The sequence below is a fragment of the Pelodiscus sinensis genome, chromosome 1, assembly GCF_049634645.1.
Source record: "Pelodiscus sinensis isolate JC-2024 chromosome 1, ASM4963464v1, whole genome shotgun sequence".
Lineage (NCBI taxonomy): Eukaryota > Metazoa > Chordata > Testudines > Trionychidae > Pelodiscus > Pelodiscus sinensis.
Window position 1 is genome coordinate 154,955,173 of NC_134711.1, and position 14,231 is coordinate 154,969,403.

The 14,231-nt window shown below is 38.2% G+C and overlaps 1 protein-coding gene across 2 annotated transcripts in view; it reads right to left on the bottom strand.

Annotated features, from left to right (window-relative positions):
* Positions 1–2,885: 2,885 nt before the first annotated feature.
* The window catches only part of IFT57 (intraflagellar transport 57), a 29,205-nt gene continuing 17,859 nt past the window's right edge, over positions 2,886–14,231 (bottom strand). For both annotated transcript variants that reach the window (XM_075908250.1, XM_006116802.4), the window contains exons 5-11: positions 13,008–13,076; positions 12,344–12,466; positions 9,871–9,942; positions 9,132–9,263; positions 7,242–7,304; positions 4,601–4,667; positions 2,886–3,274 (exon numbers count right to left, since the gene is read on the bottom strand). In XM_075908250.1, coding sequence (XP_075764365.1) covers positions 3,096–3,274; positions 4,601–4,667; positions 7,242–7,304; positions 9,132–9,263; positions 9,871–9,942; positions 12,344–12,466; positions 13,008–13,076 — 705 coding nt within the window. In that variant the 3' untranslated portion in view covers positions 2,886–3,095. The remainder of the gene's footprint in view (positions 3,275–4,600; positions 4,668–7,241; positions 7,305–9,131; positions 9,264–9,870; positions 9,943–12,343; positions 12,467–13,007; positions 13,077–14,231) is intronic.

The window sequence follows — 14,231 nt, forward strand, 5'->3', positions numbered from 1 at the left end:
AACTCCCTCACTATCCTTCTGCTTATAGGGAGGATACTGGAACTATTTGTTGGCTCAATAAAAATGCCTTTAAAGCAAAATTGTGCCCGCGTTGCTATGCAGGGCTCATCAGCTGTTTGCACTGATCAGATTGTAAAGTAGGGCCACATATCAATATGGGATATGGAAATATAAATGGTAATTTCACAATGATCAAAGTGCAAAAGTAGGGCCCTCATTTTCATTTGTGAAGAAACAAAAACACTCCCCCAGCAGCTATATTTTCTGTTACTTCAGTATAAAGTAACTTTTGTACAAACTAATTTTTCCTTCCTTTACATGAAAATATCTTTACACCAAGATGTTGAGCTTTCCATGTGATGTTTATTTAGCTCATTCAGCCTTCCAGGAGAAGTTGCTGAGACCTCAGAACCTTGTTTCATGTAAAAGGGAGGTTTTCTCCATCACCATTTTTTCCACAAATGCAAGCTGATTAATAGCAGCACAACAGGGAGAGGGGAGTGTGCACACCCACCCACCCCCTTTATTCAGTCACAGTCAATGCTAAAAAGGATCTCCATGAGCTTGTCAGACTGTATAGAATGTGATTACTCTATCCCTGAGTGAAATTCAGATTTTTGAGGCATCATATGCCGCAGCAGCTCTATATAGCAGTGGATTCAGGAGGGAAAATGAATGACAACTTTTCTAAATTAAGCCGAAGGTGGGAAGATTTTGGCAGGCAGAAAAAGAGGTTGAAAATTGGCTTCCAGTGTGACTCAATTGATTTCTGTGCAGCTAATTATAATACCTAGCATTTGTATGATGCTTTTCATCTACAAAACTACTCTGTAAGAATGGTGGTTACCTGGATTTTTTTATAAATGGGAAAACTGAGGCACAAAGGTAAGAAACTTGCCAAAAGGTCAGATATCAAGTCAAAACGGGTTCTGACTGAGTCATGTGAGCATGCCACATGATCATGCAAATATTATTAAACTGATGAGGTTACTTTTATGCTATTCTAATGGTTGGAAAGGACACTGAAACATGGATATATTCATTAGCTGTATTTAATGTCACACAACTCCAGTAATGTAGCTGGTACATACTCAGTACACAATTAATATTACACGATAGTGCTTTAGTAGGGGTAGTTATTTACTCCAGGTCAAAGTTTCTTTCATCACTACTGCCATCCAAACCACTGTCAGTCTTAATCTCTCACAGGAGGAGGGGCATCTCTGCTGCTATGCTTGTTTCCTCCTGCATTTCTCTTTCTGCTTCACATACCCCAATTGGACATCACAACATTTCTGACTACCAGGGGGCCTGATTGCAATTATAGTGATGTATATTAGGAACAGTTAATGAGGTAAAGAGAGTTACTTTGCGTTTATGATGGTGTAACAGAGCAGCATCCAGCCCCATGCAAATTAAGGGAAAGTAGGGTCAAGCTATGGTGATCACGTTTAAGAAAAAACACCATAAAACCAATCTGTTTTTAAGTTGTGTTTAATTCAGATGTATCTGCTAAATGGGGCTTTGGGCATTCTAAAATGTCAGCACCTAACAACAAACCATATGCAAACTAGAGGAACACTCATGGAGGAATAATAGTAAAAAGTAAGGGGTCATGCATCTACTCTTTTACTTAGGGCTTTGCTCTTAACTTGAGTTAGTGGCAAGGTTTAGCTGGGCTACCCTGCGATGAGGCTAGGACTGTCTCAGTCTAGTCCTGAGCTCCCCCATTGCTCCAGGGAAGGAGTAATCTGTATGAATCTGATATTTGACACCCATTACTTCCTCCTCTACACCAACAAGACATGGCAGACCTGCTTGATGAGGTGTGGAGCCAAGGCTCTCCCACAACCCACCCCTCTGTATGGGAGAAGTGGCAGCAATCCTGCATAGGATGACACTCTTTTCTCACCGTCCAAGAGCTACTAATGGCTGTGCTCACATATACAGGTATGTAGCTATGGTGATATGACCTTATAGAAAGAAACTAGGGGAAGTACTTATTTCAGAAACCAGTGCATTAAGAATACACATCTGATTAAGGCAGAAAGGTTACAGGTTAAACTACTACAAAATAACCTTTCCAATGACATACACCATAATGTTCAACCCATAAGACCGAGGAAGGCACATCCCACCAAACTCAAATTTCCCAAATTGTGACTACACATAGATTCACAGTCTCTCATAAAATATTGCCAATACATGGCTTCAATTAAATAAACTTTTGCATTTGTCATCCACAGATCTCAACAACCAATATAAAGAGCTTTAATGATCATTATCACAATTTTATAGATCAATTTTACTGGTGTATAGAGAAGTTACATGAACACTACAAGGTAACACAGCAAGTCAATGGCAGAGCCAGGAATAGAAGCAAAGTTTTAAGCATTTTTCAAGTGCAGTGCCATGCTATTCAAAGTGAGGGACACCAGTCCTGATGGAATCATGAGGCTAACAGCTGCCTTGCAAAGTACTGAGATTTTGTCTTACAATAGCCTTGCTAATCACATCGAAACCTCCTTAGCACAATCCATCAATCATTCCCAATTATGTCAGACAAGGAGGTTATTTTGTTCTGTGCATAACTTCAACTAGGAGTTGGGAGGGGACCAAACAACTTACTTGCACTTGCAACCAGAATCAGATTTAACCCAGGTCTCTAGAAAGGATAGTGTTGTATTATTCCAATGTCAGCAATTAAATTCCAATGTTAATCATATGTAAATGGAAATAAAAAGCAGACATTTTAAATTCTTTTCAACCCTTCCACAAGTAATTTTCTTTCAGCAAAGAATATCTAATCAAGGCTTGAAGATTATAGGCTGTGTCAATAGACTTTTATACTATTTAACATACGACAGAACAGTGGAAGAGACAAGTTAGTTAATGAGAATTTATTAATGTATTTATAAAAACCTGCAATAAGTTTGAAAGCATTCATGTCACAAAATTCAGCATGGCTCCATTTATAGAGCCTAAAGTGCTATGTACACATCTGCAACACTCTAAATTGCACAACAAGCATAATGTAAAAAACAAGTTATAAAAACATTTGGTGTGTCTGAAATACAAGTAAATTCCAAACAACTTTAATAGGCACCTATTGTAGTTTCAGGAATCATAGTTGCATGCATATCTCTAGTCATATTGGATTTCTCTTTCAGCTTTGACTGGAGTAATGTGTGTTCCACTACGCCAATCCGTATGTCCATCTGAACCGTTTCCTGCTTCAGTTTGGTTAAGGCCTGCTTAATTTTCACTAAAGGAGCTGTTAAAAAAAAAAAAGCATTAGTCTCCTATACTTGAAAAGCATTACTTTTCTTATAATTCACTCCCTCTGCTAACTGCAGAGTGAACAAAAGAATCTTATATTCTGGAGACGTGATGTTACTGAGACATCATTCTCAACACACATAACATTTAAAATAGAAATAAGTGGTAATAATTTTGCTGCCTTTTTGACGTGTTGGATCTAATAATGTGCATAAAAACGAGAGCAGGTTTTCCTATTTAATATTTTTTGCACAGCAATAACGCTCACTCTTTTCTCTCAGTTGGTGTCTTGAATGCTTGCTGCTCCACCAAACCCCATCAGCAGATGACAGTGGAAGACATCAGCTAGGAGAGGCTGAGGCAGTATTCCATATACCCCATTTTGGGATATCCCTTTTTCCTCTCACCTGCTTTTACCTCTGCAAAGCAGAGGCTGCTTCTTCACCCCTCCACACCACTATCTGAGGAGCAAGTCATGTGGGGACAGGGTTGGATAGAGGGTGGGAATAGGGGAGTTACAAGCTGCAGGTTCTGGAGATTGTTCTACCCATCACTACTGTCATTGGGCACAGGGGATGGAGTGAGACCAGGTGATTAAGTCTGAAGTGAGGAGAGGGTTTTTACTTCCAGGTGAGATAGCTACTGCAAGTGGTTTGTACCAGTTAGGCATCAGTAATTAAAAACAATTGCGGCCCCTGTGCTTAACCCTATTCAGGTGTCTGATACCTTCTATGTCTTCACCACAATACTTTTTAATATTTGAAATGGAGCAGGTTTATCAACCAAAATAGTCTTTAAGACAGCAAACCATTTTGATTCTAAAAGTTATATAAACCTATTTAAAACAGAAACAGTTCAGCCATCAGAAGTAGAAAGAATTTTTCTACCAGCAAAGGCCCAATCCTGTAAACACTTACCACCAAATACAATGCTTCCTGCCATGAGCAATATGATGGTATTAAACATTTAAATAGCAGCATTGGGTCTTTACATTACCAAAAGTGGGTTAGTTATTCAAATTAAGAGAGCCCATGAATTTTCTGAGAATTTTATAATAAAATTCTCAGAAAACCAAATTTGGGAACCCAATGCAATTTAGACAGTTGTTTTTTTTTTTTTTTTTTTTTAAAATAGAGCTTTTATGCTCCTAACACACTTAGGAATCTGAAAATTTTACTCCTCATGTGTTCACCTATTTAGTAACGGATTGCTGCATTTGTTCTATTTTTTGCATGCCACACTATTTTTGCTTAACCTAGGCCTGAATGTATACTTGTTTCTCAGGTCATGGGAGATTTTTCTGAGGAAAGTGTATACTTACCTCCATCAGTCATACTGCTTCCCTTTTCTTCCATTTCCTGCTTTATTTTCTCTAATACTTCAGTGATCTGAAATTGAAGAAACCGATTTTAATTGTGCATTTTTTTGAACTTCAATTTACAAAATTCTGAATAAATACATTAGTTTTACAAAATGACTCATCTGTGCTCAGCTCCATAAATAGAACAATAATACTTTTCAATGCCAAACTACTAATACCAGGATGGATTTTTAATGTGAAAAAAGAACAGCAATACAAGTCATGCAACAAGCAGCATTTTGACAGTTTCTTTGAGTTACTATTTTGAAGGTTCTCTCATTATACAGTAATAATAATTTCAGTAACTGACAGAAGTCAAGAAGCACTATTCTCCTAATAGAATGGCTGATGGAGTAGTATGTCTATCTACATTACAAAAGACTAAGTATTGTGTTTTCTGAGCTAGAAAGTGGTTTGCCAGGTGATAATGATTACTGCAAAAATCAGGTTGGATAAGGAATCCAGAGAGATGGTATCAGAATAAAAAGATAGTCAATGAAAGTTGCTGGCATGTGTACATATTTTGTTGTGATGTCTCTGTATAGAAATACAAAAAATCAGCACTGGTATTGTACAATGAAAGGTCTGCTTTTACAGTAATATTGTGTCTGTAGCACTGATTGTGAAAAGGCTGCAACCTGGTTGGCTAATAAAGAACTTTGACCATGACAAGGAAATGAATAGGTTGGAACCACTAAACCACATTTACCTCTATATTTCAATATGTTCAGAGGGAGAAAAACATATTCACTGCACACCTAAGATGTACAGGTATGTTCTACTAGGCCAAGTTCTGATCACAGCTATATCATGAAAATCTAAATTGTACCTGGCTTTACTCCAGATATGCACTGGTGCAGCAGAGATCAGAATATTGTTGAATATCCACACAGACATGTATTATTCTTTATAAGCCACACACTAATTACTAAAGCACAAGCAGATCATACAGATTTCAAGTTCAAATGGTGTTTTGTTTTTAAAAATTACTTCTGGTTTTAGGATGAGGCAATATTAAAAACATAAGATGAAATATAATTGTACAAATATTATTTTAAAAAGGCATAATTCTGTAAGGGCCCTACACTTCAGAAGACAGATTTGTACTACAAGGACAAGATGATGAAGTACTTCTTTTATTGGACCCACCTGTGTTAGTGAAAGAGAAGCTTTCAGGCTCCATGGAGCTTCTAGTTTGAAAACTTGTCTTTTTCACCAAGAGACAATGGACTAATAAAAGATATCACCTCACCCATCTTGTCAAATATATATAAGACTGCTACAAGGAGAAGGGAGAAAAAAAGTATTCTTCTTAAACGCTATGGATAAGATAAGAAGCAACGGACTTAAACTGCAACAAGTTAGGTTTAGGCTGGATATTAGGAAAAATCTTCCTGTCGTGGGGGGGGGGGTTAACCACTAGAAATAGCCAGTGGGAGCTTGTGGAATCTCCATAATTAGAAATTTTTAAGAGCAGGTTAGACAAACACCCATCTTTGATGGGTTATGATAGGCAGTCCTGCCTTGAATGTAAGGGACAGGACTAGGTGACCTCTTGAAGTCCCTTAGGGTATGTCTACACATCAATTTGGGATATTCTGGTATCCCAAAATAGCTACCCAGTGTCTTCTGAATGCGTCCGCTATTCCGAAATATAGCCGACGTGCTATTTTAGCATCCTGGTAACCTTGTTTCCAGTTTACAATACAGTGTAGATATAGCCTTACAGTCCTATGATTCTATGATCTATGACCCACTTTGTGTGTGTCATGTTTTTATTGCCCTTTTAAAAAAAACAATAAATATTGACAGTTTCTAATGTTTTCTAGTGGTGTTATGAGATAGGGCTATTACAGAACTTTAGTCTTCTAGTGGTTAAGGTTTTTTAAAGTCTAAACAGTAATATTATTAAGTGACATAACATTTTTTGATTTGGAATGTTGAAACAAAAGATTGACATTTGCAAACAAAACAAATAGATGTTTTTAAACAAAATATTTTTATTTTCCACAAAAACATTTTTAAACAAAACACCTGGTTTTAAAATAATGCTTCAGATAAATAAAATGTCACATTTTCCATTAGAAAAATTGAACAAAACCACATCTTCTGATAAAAACCTTTTTGTTGGAAATTTTTTTTACTTGCTGTACCAAATGTTAACTTCTTAAATAAAAATAAATATTAAAGTACTTTACAAATATTAAAGTATTAATCCTCAATAGCTGTAAGGAAGTAAGTAAAATCAATATTTTATTTACATATTACTGTCCTTACTGATAAGGAAAACTATGGTGGAGATGTGAAGTAGCTTGCCCATCTCACAGAAAGAATCAGTAGCCGAGATGGGACTAAAATTTCAGACTCTGTCTCTCAATACTGCACTTAGATTTCTAAGCCACTTTCAGTAATGAACAAATTCTAAACATTGATATGAAAAAGTTCTATGTCAGAAAAATCCTATTTCATAAAATGGTAACATAAAAGTGTCAAATGACTATGCCCAGTGGACTACTCTAGAAGTTAGAAAACAATGAATGAAAGATTGGTGACCTTTTGAGAATTAAAATCATAACACAAATTACGTGAGAACATATTTTACCTCAGAAAGTGTTCTAGTTCTTTCTGTTACTCCTCCACTTCCCTGCTGGTATTTCTCTTTGGCCTGGTAGAGAGAACACTTTCTGTATTATTGACAAAGCAGAAGTACATGTATTGCTTAGAGAACTTATAATTATTTGCTCTTTTAGATCCCAGTTCTAGAAATCCTAACTCATACATGTAGTGCCAATGTAATCAATGGAGAAGAATTTGAAAGATCAGGCCCATATATTTATCATTCAAGAATCTCAAAGCACCTTAACAAATGGCAACTAAAGATTACAATATGTGAGGGAAGCAAGTTGTATTAGTTATTAACAGGTGAATAAAGAGAAGCACAGAAAGTTCAAGTGCCTTACCCAAGGTTGTTCAGAATTGGGATAGGACTCAGCAGTCCTGAATCTCAGGTTCTTTTTCTCAAATAGGAAATGTAATTTGTCATCATTCTGGGTTTAACTGCACCTCTGCTACATCCACGTGCTGGACTGGGCCCCAGTTCATACAAAACATCTGGGGGGGGAGGGGGAAGCAGGGACAAGGAGAAGATGCTCCATCAAAACTTTAAGCTCCGTGGCTAGGGTACTCACTTTGAGATGTGGGAGACCCTTAGTTCAAGTCCCTTCTCTGCCTGAGGGGAAGAAGTGGTTTGAACAGGTATGTCATCCCTCCCTCAGTTGAGTGCCTTAACAATTGTACTATAGGATATTCTGATGTATGGCTGCCCCTTCTGTTGAAACTGTTGCTCTGGGTACAACTAATTAAAGAATCATTTGGGCTAGTGAGTGAAAGTACATGAAACAGTGACAGCCTGACTTTGTAGCCTGGTGGTAAGAACATGCATGACCTAGGAAGAGGGAGATGGGACTTGAACTGGAGGTCTCCCACATCACTGGTGAGCACCCTAACCATTGAGATAAAAGTTAGGAGGGAAGTTCTTGTCCTCCCCTAGCTTATTGCTAAAATGGCATAGGTGCCTAACTCCAGGAAAGGGTTCACCCCAAAAATCATTAGGTATCTCTCTGCAGCTTGGATATAGGCACCTATTTTCATAAAATGGATAGGATTTAGCACACAGTGGCATCTACCATGGGTTAGTTCAGACAACTCCCTGCCAAGCATATACATTTTTATGATTTGCAGTCTAAGGTGTCCCTCTTTCCCTAATCATTGTATAGGAAGCCTATTGCCCCTCTTTCACAGTGATTTTCTAGGTGCATAAAAGTTAAGGATGTTAAGTATCGGTAATTGACTAATCGACTAGTCAATGTATTTTGCATCGACTATTCGATTACTCGATAGGGGGCCTCTGCCTAGTGCCTCTGCCCTAAGGCTGTTGCTACACTTCAGAAGGTGAAAGTGCCATGTAGAACCCAGGGTCAGCAGGGGAGCCCCCAGCTGATCCCAGGCTCCACACAGTGCTGCTGCTTTGAAATGCTCCGAGGAGCCTGACGCCAGGCTCCCTATGGTGTTTCAAAGTGGTAGCACTGCAGAGAGCCCGGGGTCAGCTGGAGTTCTCAGCTGACCCCCGGCTCCACACAGTGCAGCCACTTTGAAATGCCCTCTCTTCTCCTGCCTTCTTGCTGCCTCTATAGAGGCAGCAGGAGTGTGGGGGGAGGGGGTGTGGGGGGGGGGGGGAGGAAGCGGAAGAAACTAGTTGAGTATCCTGTCAAGTATCTGATAAGCATTTGCTTATCGGATAGTCGACTAGTCCTTCACATCCCTACTAAAAGTTAGATGTGATGTTAAAGTCACCACATCCAATTCCTTTTGTGTGTCCAGGCCTTGGTCTTCGACCTTTCAGTCAGAAGGAGAAAGCTGATGTGAACTCCACAGGCTGCACTGGATCTTTGGGCCATAGGGTAAGCAACTCAGCAATTGGTCAGTGCTTTACCTCACTCAGCTGAGCTTGTGCAGTACGATATTCTTGAACCAAATGCTCTAACTGGTTGTTGATATACTTTTCCCGACTGTTGACCTTTTCGAGGGTCCTACTGATCTCATTATGAAGTTTGTCAAAGTAACCCTGGAAAATGATATTCTGCAGGTAAGATTATACTTTATATAGAAGACAAACATTGTTAAAACCCCTCTAATCCAGAAAGGATACTGCATCGTAGGAATAAGATGAAAAAAGAATTACTGGGACACTTGGCTCCTACGATAAGGTTCTCTAGCAGATAGTCTAGCCGAGATTCAAATTTCTTAAACACTGCTCCTACCATTTCCCCGATTATTCCTGTCTATGAAGTCTCACCATCAGAAAGTTATTCTGATGACAGTAGTTAGTATAAATTTTCCTTTTAAAAATTTCCTCCCATTATTAAGAAGTGTTCTCCATTATACTGTCTTTAATAATAGTTCCTCGTCATTCTCGGGATGAACATACTTCAAATACTTGTATGCAGTTGTGTCCCCAATTAGTTATTCTTAGCAAATTATACTTTACTTCCTGAATAATTTCTCCTTTGTCAATCCCCAGCCCTCAATCATATTGATTTCATTTCTCCATAGTGCTGTAAAACATTCTCAAGAAAACTGATTCAAGCAATTAATATCTATCAAAGAGGGCAGTTTAAAAAAAACATCTGAGAGGCTATTAAAGTAGAATACTCTGCATGTATAAAACATACCCTCGTCTCTTTTAAAGCAGATTCAATTCCATCTTTGTGCTGATGCATTTGATCTACGTGGATCCTCCAATCCTAAAAATACATCAGAAAGTTAATATAATGCCTAAATTATAAATTCAGATAATGGTGGTAAGCATCAAAGAGCTAAAGTGACTTGTGTGCAACTCACAGTTATTGTCATATCTGCCCATATCTATTGAGCACTATTGCTCTGTGCAATTACACAGCTGCCATGTTCCATCCCCCTCAGGCAGCCGCTTTAGGATGAAGTAATTTGTCAGACTCCTAAATGTCACACTGTGACATTCATGTCCAAAACCAAATACTGAACATACTCACAGATGGATCTGAGGCTGTATTCTCAGGAGTGTATTTGATCTTCATGAAAGTGCTTCTGCTAGAAAATACTGTGATGATGCCTTCCAGGCACAAATATTGAGACTATTGATTACCACTCCACTAGCTCTGCTAGGTCGCAGGCAAAGAAAGAGAACAGCTAAATGTCAAAAGATCTGCCAATGTTCAAACTTTCAGACCTTTCTTTCCAATTCATTTACAGTGTTATCAGGAGGAAGGAAATAGCAAGACTACCTTACTCCCCTTCCTTAGGAGGGCAGGGGAAAGAAAGAAGGTAAGAAAAACACAACTCTAGCTGCTGGATCAAAGCAAACATACATAAACTACAAAAAAGTAGTAGTACTTTGGATTTGTGCATACTATTTATTTTATAACAGGTACTGTGCATAATCTGCCAACCTTCCACTGGTTCTGTGCATATATGTATATCTAAGGAAACTGTGGAGTACGAAGAGTGGTGCTATATTTTATACTGAGAGGGAAAGGCCAGACCGAAAAGGAAACCTGCCTCCAGGTAGGTTGCTTTCAGAACATTAAAGCACAAACACTAGGGCTGTGTCTACACTGGGACACTTATTCCGGAAAATCAGCTGCTTTTCTGGAATAAGCTGCAAGCTGTCTACACTGGCCCTTGAATTTCCGGAAAAGCAACGACTCTCTACTGTACAAAATCAGCCGCTATTCCGGAAAAGCTATGCTGCTCCCGCTCGGGCATAAGTCCTTATTCCGGAAAACTGTTCCAGAAAAGGGCCAGTGTAGATAGCCCAGTAGTCTTTTCCAGAAAAAAGCCCCGATCGCGAAAATGACGATCGGGGCTCTTTTCCAGAAAAGCGCGTCTACATTGGCCGCAGATGCTTTTCCGGAAAAAGGACTTTTCCGGAAAAGCAGCCTGCCAATGTAGACGCTCCTTTTCCGGAAAAACTGAAAACGGAATAGTATTCCGTTTTAAGCATTTCCGGAAATTCATGCAAGTGTAGACACAGCCTAGGATAATGAAATCACTAGCTCCCATATTAAACACAGGAGGAAGAGATGTGGAGCCACATGGAACCACAGGCCATGCATTGTCTATCTTGCATTATTTCTTTGTTCCTGACTCTTGCACTGAGTGGCTTTAACAAAATTCTACCTTTCATAGCACATACTGCAGGGGAATGAAGCCTCGTTAAAAAAGAGAAGATTCATGCTCCCTTTCTTTGCCATATAATAAAATAGGCTAACAGAGGAACGGAGGTGGCCCAAACTTAGAAAAGTCTGTAGCACAGCTGGAACTAGAAACTGTGCCTTATGTTGCTGACACAAAACTATCGTCCAACAATAATCCATGTGTTTGTTGTATTTCTGTATCCTGTCCCAATACATTTTTTTAAGAAGCTAAATTAAAGCTTCAATATGAAAAGTGTTTTTCATGTTTTTTAACTTTTCCACTGGAATGCAAGCACACATTAGCAAATTACTAAAATGCTCTGATATTAGTACAATAGTAATTACTACAGCATATTTTAAAAAATCATTAAAATAAATAATTCTCTCAGATCACTTGGAGGGGATAAGAAGTTACTAGTAGTTTTGAAACATCTCACTGTAAACTAAGGATGTTAAAATGGGGTTAACTGACTAATCGATGGAATTTCCGTTGGTGATCTTGTACATTTCAAAGGAGGAATGTGGAACTCTGCGTACAGCCCGGGGCCAGCGGGAAGACCTGCTGACTCTGGGTTGCATGAGGATGCTTTCTCTGAAATGCACAAGAGCGCCTGTGGCTCTCATGCATTTTAGAGCCATAGAGCCCAGGATCAGCGGGGGATTCCCCAGCTGATCCTGGGCTCCCTGCGGCATTTCCCTAGAATCAGGGATCAGCTGGTCTGTGGATCAGCTGTCTGGCAGCTGTCCCTTTGAACCATGCAGCTGCGTGATTCAAAGGCGCAGCTGGGGACTCCCAACTGACCCCAGGCTCCTAGAGGCATACAGTGTAACATGGAGCCCGGGATCAGTGGAGGACTCTGAGTCCCCCGCTGTTCCTAGGCTCCATGACTTTGAAATGCACAAAAGCCCCGCTGGGGGAGCAGATCATCATAAATTGTTTATACCAAGGCATACACATTATCTTACATACCTTATTGTCAGTTCTAATTGTAACTTTCAGTTGTGGAAGAACACGTTCCACTTCCAGGTTCCACTCCGCTGCATCTGTTGTGGACTCTAAAATCTCTTCTTGTTTTGTGGATTCATTCATATCCTAAACAAACATGTCAAGTTTTCTAAATTTCAAAAGAAAACAATTGCTAGGCGATCAAGTTACAATGGCTTAAGATATTCAGAACAGGGAGAAATGTTCATGCTTAGGAAAACTTACAACTGTTTGATTTTATTAGTTTATGATTGTTGTTTTTGTACCTGTAAGTATTAGGATTTAAAACCTCTTCTCTGATTTTATTAAGCATTAAAATGAATGAATAAAATACTACTGGTAAAATAACAAATATGAAACTATTCTAGACCCAATTAAGAAAAATACAACATAGGAACATGGTGTTATTAAAGTTCTTGGAAGCTGATTCTTCAAGGATTCATATAATTTTGAAAGATTCTGCAGTTTAGAAACCTGACATAATAGTGTCTTACAATAAGTCGGTCCTCTGTAATTTTTTTTTTGTATTTAGACTATCAGTGTTTTCAAGTGACAAAAATCAAGTGACCGCCTTTATTCATAACAAACTGCAAAACTAAATGTAAAGATCTGCTATTCTTTATCAAAATGCTAATAGGTAACAGCTTACCGATCTATATGTTTGTGCTTTTAGAACATTCAGATCAATAAAGTTCTCTTCATTGTCTGTCTCTTCTTCCTTAAAAGAAAAATTGCAAAATATTTAATTAGTAAATATTGCATTGTTTTCCTTCAAAAATCTCAGCTTTTTCTGAACCAAAGGAGAACAAGTAATATTTTTCAAGGTTTTGTAAAATAGCCAGGAGTTTCTGAAAGTACAGCTTGTGTTTATTAAAATTCATATTAACACATGCAGCATCTCTGGTTAGCATGTTTCTTTTATAGAAGTTTTAGATTTTAGCTGAAATTTTAAAGGGAAAAATAAGACAGATTCCCAGGACTCTTGAAAAATTACATCCTTAATTCATTTGCCAAATGGAAGTAACAGTCTATTCAGCACAAGTAATATGATATCTCACATTAACACCACAAGACAGATCTATGCCAATGATCAGCTCAGCTCTGGTGTAAATGACTAAATCTACACTTTGTGCCCGAGCAAAATTTGGTCCATAAGCACAATCCAGCTACCTTTAAGCTCTGCTGGGTCTGTTTTTGCCAAGTATGAAACACAGTGAGGGTGTGATCTATGACTGGGTACTACAGTAATATAAATAATAATATTGTAAGACTCAAAGGCTAAATAGGGCTGTAGAATAGACCGTCTAATTCTCCCGAAGGAGTCTTCAAACGTGTTACTTATTAAATGAAATGTGATTCAGTACCAGTTTTCTACATTTTAATAAAACTATTAAACATAAAATCAAGAAAGCGTATCATTAAATCTAAACACTACTAAACTAAATATAAAAGTATGCCAGATGGGAATTAAATCTTCACATTAATACAACAAATATTCCTTATAATTCCAAAAAGAAATCTAAGTAGGTGGTTTCCCATTGGCTAAAAATTCCAAAGAAAGAGCTTTACCACCAATGGCAGTGAAATCTAAACTTAGAGCTGGCTGAATATTTTATAATTGAAAACAAATTATTGTTTAAATTCTTTTAAATCATAACTTCAAAGCCAAATAAAAGCTTCCTCTTAGATTTTAACTGTGTGGTTTTCCTTGCTACCAGCACAAATCATATAGCCCCCAATAAAATACTCCAGCAAGTGGAAGTCTGACAACTCTTACAGTTTACAGCTGACAGCATAGTGTTTTTTAGGTTTCTCAAAAAGAGAACACATTTTACTGAGCACTGTTAGGAAGCTGAGTTTAGGATTGTTTAAA